Raw genomic sequence first — 17,310 nt, 5'->3', positions numbered from 1 at the left:
GGTAGTGAAGGGCGGGGTATAAATCCCATCTCTTCTTCTTCTTTTACCTCACAGGTTGTCTGTTGTGGGGAGGGGAAGGGAAAGGAGTTTGTAAGCCGCTCTGAGACTCCTTCGGGTAGTGAAGGGCGGGGTATAAATCCCATCTCTTCTTCTTCTTCTATATTTTCTTTACAAAATGTATCAGAAAAATATTGATTTTAAAACATTAATTGTTTTCAGGGACCTGCAGCAGTTGGATGATAGTACTCAGCTCCCACTGCTTTCTCACTTTTCAGAGACTGTAGAAGGCCTAACCACTATTAGAGCATTCAGGTATATTTCAAAGAAAAATTGTTGTGCTTGTAAAAGCATTTGGCAATCACAGTCTAACTGTTTTGGTATAAAGAGTCTGGTAAGTAAAGATCATTACAATTGAACGTACACAGTGATCCACTATAAGAAGTAACCTATCTATATGCATTTGTTTCATACTGTTGCAGTACTAATGTACAGGGTCCATTATTGAGATGACGAAAATCTTTTAAGAATAGTCTCTCTCCAACATATTTGATAAGTTCATAGGTTGGTTTTAAAGATGAAAAGATCCACTGTACATCCTACCCATGCAACACTAGGCTGTGGTATCTTGTGAGCAAAAATTCTACTTTGTGAGCTACTGGCATTAAAGTTGTGAGCAAGCGATTTGGCTACTGCATAAATTTGTTTGCTCTGGAGCCATCCTTCCTGAGCTAAGACAAAAATGTGTGATCCGGAGGCTAAAAAACTGTGAGCTAGCTCACGCTCGGCTTAGAGGGAATACGGCACCCATGTATTCCATGTTCCCATGACATCATCTCACACTATTTGTGGCCCTGCCTTTCTCCTGATAACTCAGGTCAGGATTCAACTATTTCTCAACCTGCTACAGGTATCAGTAATTTTGAAATCATTATAGAGTTGCACTTTGAGCTTATAAAAAGAGCGCTCACTTTGAAACATTAAACTCAAGTGATGAAAATGCTGGACACACCATTTAGAGTCTGGGTCATGACTGACACTGTATTACTCTTTGTACCTGTATCATTATCCTATCCTACTTACTGGCCATTCTACTCCTGGTTTATGTGTGATGCTTTTGCACTGAAGCTAGGCTAATGTTCCCTTTTTGTCTGTACCCCAAGTGCTTCCCCAGTCTGGGTATATTTCTTTGCTGACTGAAAAGTACGCAAACGGAGAGTGATTTCAGCAAAGTGTACTTTATTCTATCCAGAACAAGACAACTTTGGCCGGCTCGCAGGCCAGCTTATATCCCCCGAGAAACCTCCACCCAAAACACACCCCTACTTCCCTATAGGTTATTTACAGTGGCCGAGAGTCCCATAGGCTCTCGGCCGGGAACCTAGCCCCCTGATTGGAGCGGGCTAGGATCCGCATAGTCCCTTGTCTCTTGGAGCGAAGCTCGACGTTTGTCTCTGGACTTGTCTGGACTGGATACATTGCACTGACCTAGCCTTTGTTTAGAGAACATCCCTTCTATAGCTTTATACAAGAAGAATTTAAAGATGTGGTAAAATATTTTGGGTGGGTTATGTTTGGGATAATGTTTGAAGGAATATCAATCTGACAGCCCTATGAAGTTCTGCCACAACTCAGTACATGCTACTTGGCAAATTATTCCATTGTAAATTGAAGCACTAATGTCCTGTCAACTGGAAGCCCTCAGGCCCAGATCAGACTTCTTGTAAGCTTTATGATGCTAGGGATGATATTCATTTGTGGAGTCAGGAAGGTAACAAATGTTCCAGTGGAGAATGGAGACTTAGTAAGATCTTATACACTGAATCAGGCTTCAAAAAGTGCAAACCCTTATATGGCCCATGCTTACATTCAAATTATTGCTTTCCTGTGGCTCTCTGTGACCTTCTGGTAGATCTTTGAAGACTGAGATGTGGTGATTGTGATCTTAGAGAAAGTTGGAGGTGTTGTATATTCAAAGTAATATGGACTGCATAAACTTTACTGTGAATTGTTAAGCTTTGCCCTGGGCTAGGATCCTAGTGTAACCAAAAGGAGTACTAGCCCAGGAACCGACATCCAATCACCTTGCAGAGCGGGATCGCTCGTGATTGGTCTTTATCTCTCCAACCTCATAGGTTGTTGTTTGTACAGAGGGTGTGGCTACATTAGCCGGGAATGTTTAAATACAGAGAAGCCAGTGTATATATTTTGATGGGTTCTGGCTGGCGATTGTTGTACCGTGTTGGAGAAGTAACGAAGCTGAAGAATAAAAGCCGCATTCTTGCTGAATCACTCTCTGACTACTTGTTAAGTTCGCGACTTAACAGGAGGAACCTTCAGGAACTCTTTTTTAACATTTGGGAGTTGGATTTCTTGATCTTGATTTCTAATCCAGTGGTATTATTTCCTCCCTTCTCCCAGCTCTTGGTCTCTGGGTATACTTGCTGATTCATCCACGCTTTTTGGGTCTACCACAGTTACCCCATTCTCATTAGTAAGAGGTCTAGACTGCAATCTCATTGCATCAGTGCCTGTGTCTGACTCACAGAGAAAATCTGAGACAAATCAGCACCAGAGCAAAGTATTGAAGGCCAGCCATCAGAGACGAATAGCTTCATGGGTAGATTTGTTCCAGAAGATCAACTTGTTGCCCAGCTAAGACTGGGCACCACTGAAATTACCATGACTATAGAGAAAAGTTGATTATACTGTTCTATGCATCTACTGTTTGCCCTCTCTAACTTGCTTAATGTCAGAATCCCAGTGAATGGCAAAAATCCTCTTCATCTTTTTGAGAAACAGACTTAGGGAATGCAGAACCAGGGGACAGAGGCAGGTTTGTGAAGTTTGTCTCTTCTCTTCCTAAAATTTAGCTTCAAGCTAGGGCTCCCCAGTGCTATGGCAGCAGTAAAGGGTAAGGATCTAAATGAGAAATGGAAAAGTATGTTACAAAGTTCCAGTGTGTACATCTTGCACGCAAGGGTGTAGACTTTCCAATTTCCTGGGGGGGCTGGGGGGGGCCAGAGGCATTGCTTTGCTAGGAGCAAGGGTGGCTCCCGGGGGAGGCTGAGCACCTTCCTGAAAATTTCGGCGGGGGCTGAAGCCCCGCCGCCCCCACGAAGATTACGCCTATTGCAGGGTATGTATTGACTCAGACTTACTTATCATAGCAATTTAGCTAGTTTTAGTTGTATGGAGCTTCCTGGACAATTAGCATATGCTCATTAGCATATGCCACACCCCCTGACACCACCGGAAGTGTGTCATAAGGCCACACCCCCTGAATGCACTCGCCCCCTTCGGGAGAGGGGATCAAAGTGTAATACAAGCCTCCTCCGAGACTTGATCACACCAATCTCAACTCTCTCTTGGGTCTTGATGCCTGCCAGTCATTCCCCCTGCCTGGGGGAAGCTGCGTTGGACCAAAATACAGTCCAAACTGCTGTAAGGAACACCCGTCCACCCTGAGCACTTACAGGGTGCGTCAAATCGCCATTTTTACCCCGACCGGAAGCAGGGGGCGGGGCCTCGTCGTGTGCCCCGCTCCCGCACCTCACCCGGGGGAACTGCGATCCCCCGCGATCCCCCCCGAAATTACCCCTGTTAATGTCTGTATATATGTTTAGTTTCAGAGGACTAGAGAGTTAAGTCAGCCAAGACAAGAGATCAAAGATCCGTAAACACATCTCCATCCTATTATTAATTAAGGAACAGCCAGGAAGTTAGTTGGAGCAGGTCCCTTCCACCACAAGGAAGGGGGTTAATCCTTTTACCCTACCCCATTTTCCTGTCTTCAAATGGTTCCCCAAAACTGCTGTTTTTTCCATTTAGGGAAAACATATGGACAACACAGAGAAAATCGATATGGTTCCCCCCAATAGCCAAATAGCAGGGGGGGGGGATATGACAATCGGAAAATGATGCAATGGAAAATAGTTAAACTGCACCACTCTGCTTGCTATAGCCCCAAGCCACATCAAAGGTCCCTTTAGTTGCTGTTTACCAATAAAAATACTCTGGAGACACATTAATTGCTCTTTCAGCATCTTATTTAGATTTGACTAGGGGATCACTGATCATAATCTTTTAAACTACAGTGTGGTATCTTGAGGGTAGGATTGGTGTGTACTCTTAGAACTTTTGGAATATCCCACTCCAATATTCATAAAGGTAAAGGTTCCCTTGCTTGAAAGCCAGTTGAATCTGACTCAAAGGTTGTGGTGCTCATCTCTGTTTCAAAGCCAAAGAGCCAGCGCTGTCCAAAGAAGTTTCCGTGGTCATGTGGCCGGCATGACTAAACACCAAGGCGCATGGAACGCTGTTACCTTCCCACCGAAGTGGTACCTATTTATCTACTTGCAATTTCTTGCTTTCAAACTGCTAGGTTGGCAGGAGCTGGAACTAGAGATGGGAGCTCACTCCATCATGCGGCACACTCAGGTCTCGAACTGCTGAACTACTGACCTTCCACAGCCTGTAGTTCAGCGTCTTAACCACTTGAGCCACCGCAGCTCCACATTTACCCTTATTAGAATTGATCTATTTATAAAGGAAAAAGAAGGGGCTGTGGTTCAATGGTAGAGTATTTGCTTTGCATTCTGAAGGTCCCCAGTTCAATCCCTGACATCTCCATTTGAAAGAACCTGGTAGTAGATGTTGTGAAAGACCTCTGCCTGAGGTCCTCGAGAACCACTGCTACAGAGTTATTTATATGAGTCTGATAATATTTTGAGTGGCTGCTGCCCTAGCTCTTGGATGTCGTTTTTGTCAACACATCTTTTATATGTTAGACCATTGTGCTGATCTGTCATTTTTCTTTTATAAAAGGTATGAAACCCGGTTTAAACAGAAGCTTCTTGAATATACGGATTCTAACAACATCGCTTCCCTTTTCCTTACAGCTGCCAATCGCTGGCTGGAAGTTCGGATGGCAAGTAAATTACCTTGTATTGAGACAGGGCAGTAAATGGTCTTTGGCCCTGAGAATGTTTATTTTTATTATTTATTACACCTGGCTTAGTATTATCCATTCTTTTCTGGCATCTCTGCTTTTACAGGCACAAGACAACACAAAACTCACTAGGACATAGGATGTGCCAGGCACACGTGCCAAATGGTGGCATGCCAGGCTATTTTGCTCAGCCCACAGGGCTGATTTTCTGCTTAAGGCACAAGGTGTTGGCAGTGCCACTGGAGCTTAGCTTGCTCCCAGTGCTGTTGGGGCCATCTCTCCCCGCCCCACACACACCATTTGTTTGCCACTTAACCATAAAAAAGAGCAGTTTGTGTCAGAGTTCTCTCAGCCCCACCCACCTCACAGGGTGTCTGTTGTGGGGAGGGGAAGGGAAAGGAGTTTGTAAGTCGCTCTGAGACACCTTTGGGTAGTGAAGGGCAGGGTATAAATCCAATCTATTCTTCTTCTTCTAAAGCCTTTTGGGGAAGAAGTAGCAATCTAATCTAGTTTTATTTAAAACTTTTGCAACTAGGTCCTGTAAAACCTTACTGAAACTTATAATGCAAATATATTTGTTGTTATATCTGCCAGCAAGCATCATGGTTTATTAAGATGCCATGAACTTTCCCAGGTCATCATCCTAAACAACTATACAGGCTCAAAAGTATGGTAATCCCAATTGCAAAATGCTTCTCTTTCTCCATTTGTTGCCGCATACGTAATCAAGACTGATATAAGTTGAAAACTGACCAGAAGACCTATCTACTCAAAGTACTTTTCACTATAGGGAGGCTCGGCTTGTTGACACACAATGTGCAGCTATTGAATGGCAATATGCAGGGGTCATTTCGTAGAAAAAGAGGTGCAGGAGCTCATTAGCATAACTCATTAGCATAACTCATTAGCAAATGCCACACACCCTGACATCACCGGAAATGTATCAGAAGGCAACACCCACCACTCAGGCTCCACTGGACTGTTTTGGATTGCTAGCTATTGGGGGGGAGGGGGACCGTGCAGATCTGTCCTCGCAGAGGAGGGAGAGCTTGTACCTGAATAAAACTTGGTCTTAAAGGTACCACTGGACTGTTTTGGATTGCTAGCTATGGGGAGGGCTCTGCAACTTACCTGGCTGCTTCTTGCTCTGACTGAGGGCTGCTAGGAGCAGGGGTGGGGCTTGTTGCATGTGCCCGCCCCCTGGGCTCTTTACTGCCGGAGCGCCGCTCTTGTGCGCTCCGGCAGGATATGACCCCTGGCAATATGTAATGCAGTATATTTTCCATATCTGAAGGATATAGGAACCTCTAGAATACCCAAACATATCTTACAGGACGATTAACGATCTTTGCCCTGTATTTTAGTCTCAGCAGTTTCAAAGAGGGGCAGGCTGGGAGGCTAAAATGGGCCTGGAAAAGGGCCCTGACGTGCCAGAAGCACTTCAGCCCTGACAAGTACACAGGTGTACCTGTCTAGCCATAGATCAGGTGCATCTCAGGTAGTTGTCAGGATGAGGACCGGGAAGTGGTCCCTTCCCCTCCAGCTGACACTTCAGCTTTCAACAGGTGGGGCAGTAGAGCCCCAGCATTGCAAGGGTTGCCACCAAACACCACCTAGATGGAGGGGGAATGGGGCTGGAGGCCTGTGGGGACAACTCCGCATTCCTCCAGGGCAGTGGCCCAGGAGTTTTCCCAGTAGGTTTAGTGCCAGTCTGCCTTGGCTCCAAATATCTGTTCTTTGAAGTTACCAAAAATAGAGTGACTGTTACTATCTTTCTGTGTATAGTGATGTTTTACATTCTCATTATTTCTTTAGGAATATATTGGGGCCTGTGTGGTACTCATAGCAGCTGTTGCTTCAATTACAAATTCTCTATACAATCAACTTTCTTCTGGTCTTGTAGGCTTGGGACTGACTTATGCTTTGATGGTAAGTAAAATGAAGAGATGAGGCTCCACTGAGGCCATAAGAGTCAGCCTGCATTACTGACCCCAAAACTGTAGCACATGACAGGAGCTAAGAATCTCATTCAGTATTCCAGTTTTAGATACATTCCAGTTTAAATGCCAGTTAAGAGCCAGTTTGGTGTAGTGGCTAAGTGCGCAGACTCTAATCTGGGAGAACCGGGTTTGATTCCCCACTCCTCCACTTGCACCTGGCTGGATGACCTTGGGCAAGCCATAGTTCTGATAAGAGCTGTTCTTGAAAAAAAGCAGTTTCTGTCAAGAGCTCTCTCAGCCCCACCTACCTCACAGGGTGTCTGTTGTGGGGATGGGGGAGGGAAAGGAGTTTGTAAGCTGCTGTGAGACAACTTTGGGCAGTGAAGGGTGGGGTATAAATCCAATCTCTTCTTCTTCTAAATGTACATTTAATGTATTCTAGCCCGATATCTTTCTTTTAAAGGGTACAGCTTCACTGACAGAGGTTTGAGTGGTCTGGAGGATCTACATAGTAGTAGTAGTAGAAGTAGTAGAAGTAGAAGAAGTAGAAGAAGAAGAAGAAGAAGAGGAAGAGGAGGAGGAGGAGGAGGAGGAGGAGGAGGAGGAGGAGGAGATTGGATTTATACCCCGCCCTTCACTTGGGAGTCTCAGAGCGTCTTACAAACTCCTTTCCCTTCCCCTCCCCACAACAGACACCCTGTGAGGTGGGTGGGGCTGAGAGAGCTCTGACACAAACTGCTCTTTTTCAAGGACAGCTGTGCCAGAGCTTGTGACTGACCCAAGGTCACACCAGCAGGTGCAAGTGGAGGAGTGGGGAATCAAACCCGGTACCTTCAACTGTTTAGATTGCTGGATAATGGGAGTTCTTTTATTATTGATTTTAAATAATTTGAAGTGGGGATTACAAGATGAGGTACTTGCTGAATTCTATACCAGCTACAGGGGGGAATCTTATTAAGTTATACATTTTAGGTATCTAACTACCTAAACTGGATGGTTCGCAACCTGGCTGATATGGAACTGCAGCTTGGAGCAGTAAAGAGAATCAATGGCCTTATAAAAACTGACGCTGAAAACTACGACGGACTCCTCTGTGAGTATGGTGCTGTATATCCTATAGCGATTGTTAAATGTTTTTAACAATTCCCAGTGAAGTTAAAGTACCACAAACAGCCTGAACATTTAGAAGACCAATTTTATCATTAGTGACTGCTATTTGTTATTTTATTACTTTGGATACAGCTCCAGCACAGATTCCTCAGAACTGGCCTGACCAGGGTGAGATTCAAATACAGAATCTATCTGTCCGCTATGACAGTACCCTGAAACCAGTCCTAAAGCATGTCAATGCCCACATCTCTCCAGGACAAAAGGTAATACAGCAATGATCACTCAAGATGATATCTCTTAGAATAATCCTTGAATCAAAAAGGAATGCAGTTTCTTAATTATTCCAGAAAAAAAATTGCCTACTGTAAGCAAGAGGAAAAAATTGATCTTATGTTTAGCATTATTTTGGAGATCTTTTATCTCCAGAATATTATTCTTGTTACAATGGCACATATACAGTGAGATCATTAACATGATTACTCAAAAGTCAGGCTTGTTGAATCCAAACGGACTTACTCCCTGCTAAGTATACAGAGGGATATGGAATGGTATAGTATAGGCCGATCTCTTCAGATCTCAGAAGCTAAGCAGGTCAATTCTTGGATGGGAGACCTTGGACTTTAGATGTGAGGGGGGGAAGCCTCCATCTCCTACCAAAGTGTGCTACCTAGCAACCAGGGCCAGGAAGCAATGTATGTCTGTCCCTGCTTTTCCTTGCCTGGGCAGATGGAATGTTCTCCCTGGCAGCAATGATAAAGGAAGGGGGGGAGGAATAATGAGAAATGCATACTTCAGAAAAAGATTTCTCCCACACAGAGATATACCTCCTGAACCAATACATATTGCCTGTATCACACGTGAACCCAGGCTGCTCATAAAATATTTCTCTGCTTTCTCTAGAAAATTCAGCCAGTAATAATTTCCGCTTTCTACTAAATTAGCATTCAATCTGCCATTCTTCTTCTGTTTCTTGTCCGCAGATTGGAATATGTGGCCGAACAGGCAGTGGAAAATCGTCTTTTTCTCTTGCCTTTTTTAGAATGGTTGACAGTTTTGAAGGTAAGGTTGTCTTAGCCAGTGTTTGCTATTAGGGAAGCATCTCCAATTTTGTTTGTATGGTAAATCTGAGATGCCAAGGCAGTACAATTGAAGTAAGCATTATATCTGGCTTTCTTCCAAATTAGGAGCCAGCTACTGGTTTTTTGCCACCTTCTGCCACATTGATTTCCAAAGCCGATTAAAAAAAATGTTATTTGACATTGGCCATTTGGTTTTACAGCAAATAATAAGCATTTTTTTTTTGTTTTTAAGCCCAATTTCAGGTTTTTATTTCTGCATGGTGATTACTATTTTAGCGTGTCTGTATCCTACATATATACTTTCATGGAGGTATGAACTGATTTCCATAGTCACAAGAATAAATGACATTCTTAGTATTCCTGAGTTGTATTATATTATATGTATTAGGATATGTCAACTCATGAGGAGAATGAGGGTTTTCTCTCATGATATAGGAACTCTGGTATTAAAGCAGATTACAGATGCAGATCTTTTTCTGCATGGATCAGTGGCCTCTCTTCATAACCAACATTAACTGCTCTAAAACTTCACTATGTGGCACAGAACAAAAAGAGGCATGATATTGTAAGTTCTGTGTATACATAAAAAAAGATTTATTTAGATTCTGGACACATTGGAGCCTCTGTCTTTTTTTTTAAAAAGTCACATTTCTATCTCTTTTAAGTGAGCATGCTTGGAAAACTGGGCTTCCTTGTGAATGTTAGAAAATATAAATTGAGGCTGGAGTACAATCCAGTTAAAAGTAGGTAGTTTAAAATTGTATTTATTTTCTCACTTAAGTTAAGGTTTTACATTGCCTGACTTGCATCCTTAATTTATACTCGACTACCTATGGCTGTTTAGATGAAGGATGCAATCCTTCATCCAATTAGGTCTACATCCCATTTATTTCACTATTTCAAATAGTGTCGTTCTGTGTGGGGTGGGTGGGTTTATTTCTCTGGCTGCATGCCCATCATGTGTGCTGCACGCACCTCTAGTGCTATGTAAAGTAACCAGGCCTTGTGATGGAGATTGTAAACACCCTTCACTCTTTCTTTCTTTTTTTTTAAAAAAGGGAAGATTATTATTGATGACATAGACATTGCGAAACTTCCGTTACAAACACTGAGATCCAGACTGTCGATCATTCTCCAAGATCCTATTTTGTTCAGTGGCACAATCCGGTAAGTGTTACGATGGAGTCACTGGGGACAGTTAGAGGCTGTATCAGGCTGGTCATTGGAGCACCCCAGACTGATAGTCCTGGATGATTTCAATGTCCATATGTTGATGACACAGCTTCCACACAGGTGATGGACATGGTGTTGTCCTTGGCGGTGCTAGGACTCTCCCAATATGTTATGGCGCCCACTCATCGGGTGGGACACACTCTAGATCTGGTCTTTGTGGCGGGGGTTACAGTGGACCGAATTACTGCTATGGCAGTTCCATGGTTGGTCCACTTTGCCCTGAAGGCCCATGTGAATATCCCACTCCAACCCTGTTTGGGCAGCAGCCTTGGGCACTCGGTCTCTAAAAGGTTCGCCATCACTGCTCTATGCGATTCCAAATGGCACGGCAGGATCCGATGTCCCCTGGTGGTTCACTAGATGAGCTTGTCGAGGACTGGCACAGCCGACTCTCGGCAGCCATCGATGTGATCACTCCCTGATGTCGTCTGCGTTCTTGCTCTAGGCTCACTCTGTGGTACACACAGGAGCTGTGGCTGATGAAGCGACGGCTCAGACAGCTAGAGAGACAGTGGTGTCGTGTTCGCGACGAAGCTACAAGAGCATCCTACATGACGTTTATGAGATCCTACGAGATGGCGGTCAGAGCTGTGAAAAGAGGATACTATGCAGCCCCGATTGCGTCTGTGAGCTCTTACCCAGCCCAATTGTTTAGAACAATTCGGTCCATTACTACTCTGCCTCAAGGCGGACCAAACACTAAATAATTGGAGATTGGCTGTGAGGCTTTTGCGAGCTATTTCACTCCGCCATGACCTTCCCGCCACAGTTGAGACAGTAAAAGAACTCGAGGCTGCATGCACATCTTCTTGTCAAGTTTTGGATCATTTCAGTCCACTCAGTCTAGAAGAGGTTGACAAATTGCTGTCAACAGTTCGCCTGACCACTTGCTGCTTTGTGTCAGACTCCCACAGCATCAACGAAGTACACACTTTGCAAGAAAGGTTTTACTTTATTTGAATCTATAAGTGCATAAACAGGATCACTGTTCAGAATGAGGAGAGAGCATTGAGCATAATAGGTTATAGTATATTCAAAAACCTGAGGCCCAATTGCAGGACTTCCCCCGCGCGCCTTTGGGCCTGGGAACAAACGCTTCTAGATAATCATAACTATTTGCTTCTCATGAAGTGTACCATGAGATCACCCAAGCAACTACTCGGCAGCAACCACCTGTGGCCTTGAGAGATACGGACATTCCTGCAGCTAGGCAATTAAGCGCATCAGTAGGCATACATGGGAAAGTGAAAGCAGTCAAGCGCATACAGAGGAGAGAAGGAAAAAAACACCTTTTGGCAACTTGCTGATACTTTGATCCATGCCCATCATGGCTAGTTAAAGCTGGCCACGATGAGCTACGAGGTACCCTAAGGGAATTGATCAACAAGTCCCTCTCAGAGGGGCTGCTCCCAAAGGCACTTAAGGAGGCAGTGGTACGCCCTCTCCTGAAAAAAAAACATATTTGGATCTGGCTGAGTTGGCTAACTACCAGCCAGTTTCCAACCTGCCCTATTGGGCAAATTAATTGAGAGGGTGTTGCAGGGCTTCTTGTATGACACCTCTGCATTAGACCCCTTCCAGTCTGGCTTCCAACCAGGCCATGGGGCAGAAATGGCACTGGTTGCCATCACAAACGACCTTTGGAGGCATCTGGATTGAAGCGTTTTGACTGTATTGCTGTTGTTAGACCTGTCGGTGGTGTTCGACATGGTCGACCGCCCACTACTGGCCTGCCAACTCGCCGACACTGAGATTCAGGGGTTTGCCTTACAGTGGCTCTCATCGTTTCTTCAAGATCAGGGACAAAGGGTGGCAATTGGAGAGCAGCTGTCCCAAAGTCACCCGCTAGTGTGCGGAGTGCCCCAAGGTGCAGTGCTTTCCCCGATGTTATTTAACATCTACATGTGCCCCCTTGCCCAGGTTGCCCGGAGCCATGGGCTGGGTTGTCATCAATATGCAGATGACACCCAGCTCTATCCGTTGTTGGGCAGCCAGTCTGACTCTAACCCGGAAGATCTGGACCTGGCGTTGAAAGATGTGGCTGGTTGGCTTAGACTGAGCTGACTGAAATTGAATCCAATGAAGATGGAGGTCCTGTGCCTGAGTCGGAGTAGCCTGGGGGTAGGGAATCGGATCCCACTCCCGACTTTCGATGGAGCGCCATTGGTGCCAGTGTCAGAGGTTAGGAGTCTGGGAGTGCTCCTGGATTAAGGAAGCATCCTTAATGATGGAGGCCCAGGTAGGAGCCACTGCGAAGTCAGCCTTCTGTCATCTTCGGCTGATTAAGCAATTGGTTCCCTTCCTCGACCGCAGTGACCTGGCAACACTGATTCATGCAATTGTCACCTTGAGATTACTGTAATGCTCTCTACATGGGCTGCCCTTGTCCCAAATCCAGAAGCTGAAGCTGGTGCAGAATGCGGTGGCCAGGCTGTTGTTGGGCATCCCCACGCAAGAGCACATCCAGCCTGTACTAAAAGCTCTGCACTGGCTGCCTATAGCATACCGAATTCGGTTCAAGGTGCTGGTTCCTACATTTAAAGCCCTATATGGTCAGGGACCTTCATACCTAAGTGACCGCCTTTCCCCACATGTTCCCCAGAGTGCACTACGATTGGGGTCCCAAAATCACCTGGCTTTGCTGGGCCCCAGAGAAGCCAGGCTGGCTGCGATGGGGGCCAGGGCCTTCTCAGTGGTGGCTCTGCACTGGTGGAATGAGCTCCCAGAGGACATCAGGGCCCTGTGGGACCTTTTACAGTTCCACAGGGCCTGTAAGACGGAGCTCTTCCACCAGGCCTTCAACTAAGGAGCCACACTATATAACTGAGGCCCTGGCCCCAATATTAACATCATCATCATCATCAACAGCATTATAACATCATTTAAACAGCCTGATATAACCCAGATTACGCTGGCAGATGATTGTTTGTTTGTATTGTTGAATGCTGCTTATGCCCACCATCACATAGGAATCATTTGAGCACTAGCACATTATATGTTCTTATGTGTTTTTTACTGTGATTTTAGATAAATTATTTGTATTGATTTATTATCCTGTGTGAGCTGCGGTGGCTCAAGTGGTTAAGACGCTGAACTGCAGGCTGTGGAAGGTCGGTAGTTCAGCAGTTCAAGACCCGAGTGTGCCGCATGACGGAGTGAGCTCCCGTCTCTAGTTTCAGCTCCTGCCAACCTAGCAGTTCGAAAGCAAGAAATTGCAAGTTAGATAAATAGGTACCACTTCGGTGGGAAGGTAACAGCGTTCCGTGCACCTTGGTGTTTAGTCATGCCGGCCACATGACCACGGAGATGTCTTCGGACAGCGCTGGCTCTTCGGCTTTGAAACGGAGATGAGCACCGCAACCCTAGAGTCGGATTCGACTGGCTTTTGAGCAAGGGAAACTTTACCTTTACCTATTATCCTGTGTAAGCCGCCCTGAGCCTGCTTTGGCAGGGAGGGCAGGGTATAAATAAATAAAAATAAATAAAATAAGATTTCTGCTGCGAAATCATTTTTTGTCTCTGCTATGACCACATCATGAATAGCATTTCTTTGGACACAGTGCAAACTTTTAACAAAGTCGCCCACAGTTTATGTACAGAATGGCATTCCATGCATACAGTCTCATAAGTCATGAAGTAAAAAATGTCCATATCTCTTCTGAAATAACAGACTTTATCAGGCTTGCAACCCAAGCCTGTCCCTCGGGCCCAGTAAATGTACCCATTCCCCCCTGCCATTTCATGCTTGGTTCTTGCTGTGACTTGCTGTTTCACAAACCCTAAATATTCAGAAAGGAATGTTTATGTTTTATATAAGAAATGGAGTCTGGAGAGCATTCTATTGCTTTGGTACATTGTTAAGTTTTAGGCTCAGGATTTAATATTTCCACATTCCTCTTGCAGAGAATTTCACAGTTCTAAATGTGCCCCTCCACAAACTTGTGGCATTTTCTTTTACAATTCAGTAAGTAAGCGAGCGGAAACCTACAAGGACTTGCAGGAGGCATCTCATTTCCCCTTCCCCCACTATTTTTTCTTTCTCTTTCCTAAAAGTCCCCATAGAATCTCCTCTTTGCCTGCTTCCTTCTCTTTAGAGTTGCCAGCTGCAGGTTGGGAAATTACTGGAGATTTGGGAGTGGAGTCTCTTGGGAGGTGAGGTATGGCCAGAAAAGCGACCTCAGCAGGGTATAATGCCATCGAGTCCACCCTCCAAAGCAGCCATGGGCTGTTTTGGAGGGTGGACTCATAGTATTATACTGCTCTGATGTATCTCTCCTCCTCAAGCTCCACTCTCCTCAAGCTCCAACCCCCAAATCTCTAGGAATTTTCTGTCTTGAAGGTGGCAACAACTGGACCACATCCACTTGCATGGTAGGGAACCCTCAAAGAAATGTGAGGTGGCACCTCACTTTCCCATGAATCCCTCTACCCATACTATCCCTCTACCCATACTATTTCCTCTTTCCCTCCTCCTGGCAACCCCCATATCCTTCCCCTGCTTCATTCTGTCCTTCTCAGCCATTCACCAACCTACCTTTTGTATGCCTCCCATCTTCAGCTATATTTATTATTTATTTACTTCTTTTATATCTCATTTTTCTCCACAGTGGGGTCCCAAAGCAACTTATATTAGTCTCCTCTCTTCCTTTTTGTCTGCACAACAACTCTGTGAGATAGGTTAGGCTGAAAGTATCACTGACTGGTCCGCATGGTCAAAGCAATGGTATTCCCAGTAGTCATGTATGGCTGCAAGAGTTGGACTATAAGGAAGGCCGAGCGCCGAAGAATAGATTCTTTTGAACTATGGTGCTGGAGAAGACTCTTGAGAGTCCCTTGGACTGCAAGAAGATCAAATTAGTCAATCCTAAAAGAAATCAACCCTGACTGTTCCCTGGAAGGCCAGATCATGAAACTGAAGCTCAAATACTTTGGCCACCAAATGAGAAGGGAGCACTCATGGGAGAAGACCCCGATCCTGGGAAAGATTGAAGGTCAAAGAAGACGGGGACGGCAAAGGATGAGATGGTTAGACAGTGTCATAGATGCAAGGAACATGAAGTTGAGCAAACTTCAGAGGACGGCGGAAGACCAGAAGGCCTGGCGTGATCTGGTCCATGGGGTCGTGGAGAGTCGGACTCGACTGTGCGACTGAACAACAACAAATCACTGACTGGTCCAAAATCACCCAGTGAGCCTCCACAGCAAGATGAAGATTCGAGCCTGGGTCTCCCAGACCCTGTTCTGAAGCTGTAACAGCAACATTACAGTGGCTTTCATAGGGTGTCTGCTGTTGAACAGTAGCAAGCAGCCAGACCTAGTTGAGTCATGGAAGTCGGTTGGTATCAAGTCACCCAGAGGTTGCTGCCAGGCCTAGGTTTGCCAGCCTCCGGGAGAGCTCCCAGAATTACCACTGAACTCCAGATGTCAGCGATCTGCTCCCCTGGGAAAAAATGATCTGTTTAATGTTTGGTGGTTCTTTATGTTCTGAGTGGGTTCTCAATGCTGGGTTTTCTAAACCTTTAATGGCTTTAAGCTACTGTTTTATCATGTTTTACCTTTTTTATGGATGGGGACCACTATGCTGGTTTTCTACCCAGCAGGAAATAGACCAGAGTTATTTATTTGAGTAAATAGTTTGGCAAAAATCAGGACCTACCATGTTTTACTCTGTAAGCCACCTTGGGCATGCTCTCTGGAGAGATGGTACAGAAATTTTCTAATTAAAGAAAGAAAGAGTTTATACAGAAGATGAAAGTGCTGTTAGTGCAGGTCTCAACAGACATTTACCCTTTCAAGCCTATTGAAGTTAATGAGTTTAGGAAAATGTAACTCTGCTTAGGACTACACTGTGCATTTCTTGTTTGTTTCAAATATGTTTATGTCATGTAGATCAATGTTGAACATGGACAGCAAGTACAGTGTCATTTAAAAAATAACCACACACATCTTGCTAGGCGGCCAGTCCTTTGGGCAGCAGGAAATAAACAGCATAATAAAACAGCATAATAAAACACAGAAGCAATTACTGTTCTTGCCCATTTCAGGTGGTAAGAAGGTTATGTGTCTGAAAGGCAGAGCTTGATACTGATTAGTCATTTTATTTTTAAATTTACAGATTTAACTTGGATCCAGAAAAAAAATGTACAGACAGCATGCTGTGGGAAGCTTTGGAAATAGCACAACTAAAGCATGTGGTGAAAGCTTTACCTGGGGGACTAGGTAATAATTTCCTCATCTGTGGAGGGATCTGTGTTAAAACACTTCTGTTTGAACCTTAACTAATACATAGTACAAAAAGTGCAAATAGTATTGTAGAGCTGTTATTACTTTTCAGGGCTCTTTTTGAAGGAAAAGCCCAGCAGGAACTCATTAGCATAATAGGCCACACCCAAACAGCAGAAACCCATTAGCATATTAGGCCACACCCCCATGTTGCCAGAAGTGTGGTCATCCAGCCACACCCACCTTTTGCTTCTTATCCCGCTCGCTGAAATGCCAGTAGCTAAGCAGGTAAAGTACTTGAGTGGGTGAAATTAGTAAAAAGCTTCAAGCAACTACTATTCTGCTGGGGTGGGGGTGGGGTTAACAACCAGCACCAGAGAATTACATTTGGCTTAAGAACATAACATACGAACATAAGAGACGCCAATGTTGGATCAGGCCAAAGGCCCATCCAGTCCAACACTGCCTCAAGGCAGACCAAACACTAAATAATTGGAGATTGGCTGTGAGGCTTTTGCGAGCTATTTCACTCCGCCATGACCTTCCCGCCATAGTTGAGACAGTACATAAGAACATAAGAGACGCCAATGTTGGATCAGGCCAAAGGCCCATCCAGTTCAACACTCTGTATCACACAGTGGCCAGAAATACCAGTGCCATCAGGAGGTCCACCAGTGGGGCCAGGACATTAGAAGCCCTCCCACTGTTGACCCCCCAAAGCACCAAGATGACAGAGCATCACTTGCCCCAGAGTCCCTATCTATACCTTGTGGCTAAT

General features: G+C 44.9%; 1 protein-coding gene across 1 annotated transcript in view; it reads left to right on the top strand.

Annotated features, from left to right (window-relative positions):
* ABCC8 (ATP binding cassette subfamily C member 8) overlaps window positions 1–17,310 on the top strand; it is a gene marked incomplete at its 5' end in the record, with an annotated part of 118,395 nt that overhangs the window by 98,216 nt on the left and 2,869 nt on the right. The window contains 8 exons of the mRNA XM_015423247.1: window positions 185–312; window positions 4,825–4,927; window positions 6,764–6,877; window positions 7,861–7,981; window positions 8,131–8,261; window positions 8,979–9,057; window positions 10,136–10,244; window positions 16,426–16,529. Of these exons, the coding sequence (XP_015278733.1) occupies window positions 185–312; window positions 4,825–4,927; window positions 6,764–6,877; window positions 7,861–7,981; window positions 8,131–8,261; window positions 8,979–9,057; window positions 10,136–10,244; window positions 16,426–16,529 (889 nt within the window). The remainder of the gene's footprint in view (window positions 1–184; window positions 313–4,824; window positions 4,928–6,763; window positions 6,878–7,860; window positions 7,982–8,130; window positions 8,262–8,978; window positions 9,058–10,135; window positions 10,245–16,425; window positions 16,530–17,310) is intronic.

Source organism: Gekko japonicus, unplaced genomic scaffold (genome assembly GCF_001447785.1).
Source record: "Gekko japonicus isolate JY-2015 unplaced genomic scaffold, Gekko_japonicus_V1.1 scaffold936, whole genome shotgun sequence".
Taxonomy (NCBI): domain Eukaryota; kingdom Metazoa; phylum Chordata; class Lepidosauria; order Squamata; family Gekkonidae; genus Gekko; species Gekko japonicus.
The sequence above is the reverse complement of the archived record's forward strand: the minus strand, read 5'-3'. Positions and strand labels throughout refer to the sequence as shown.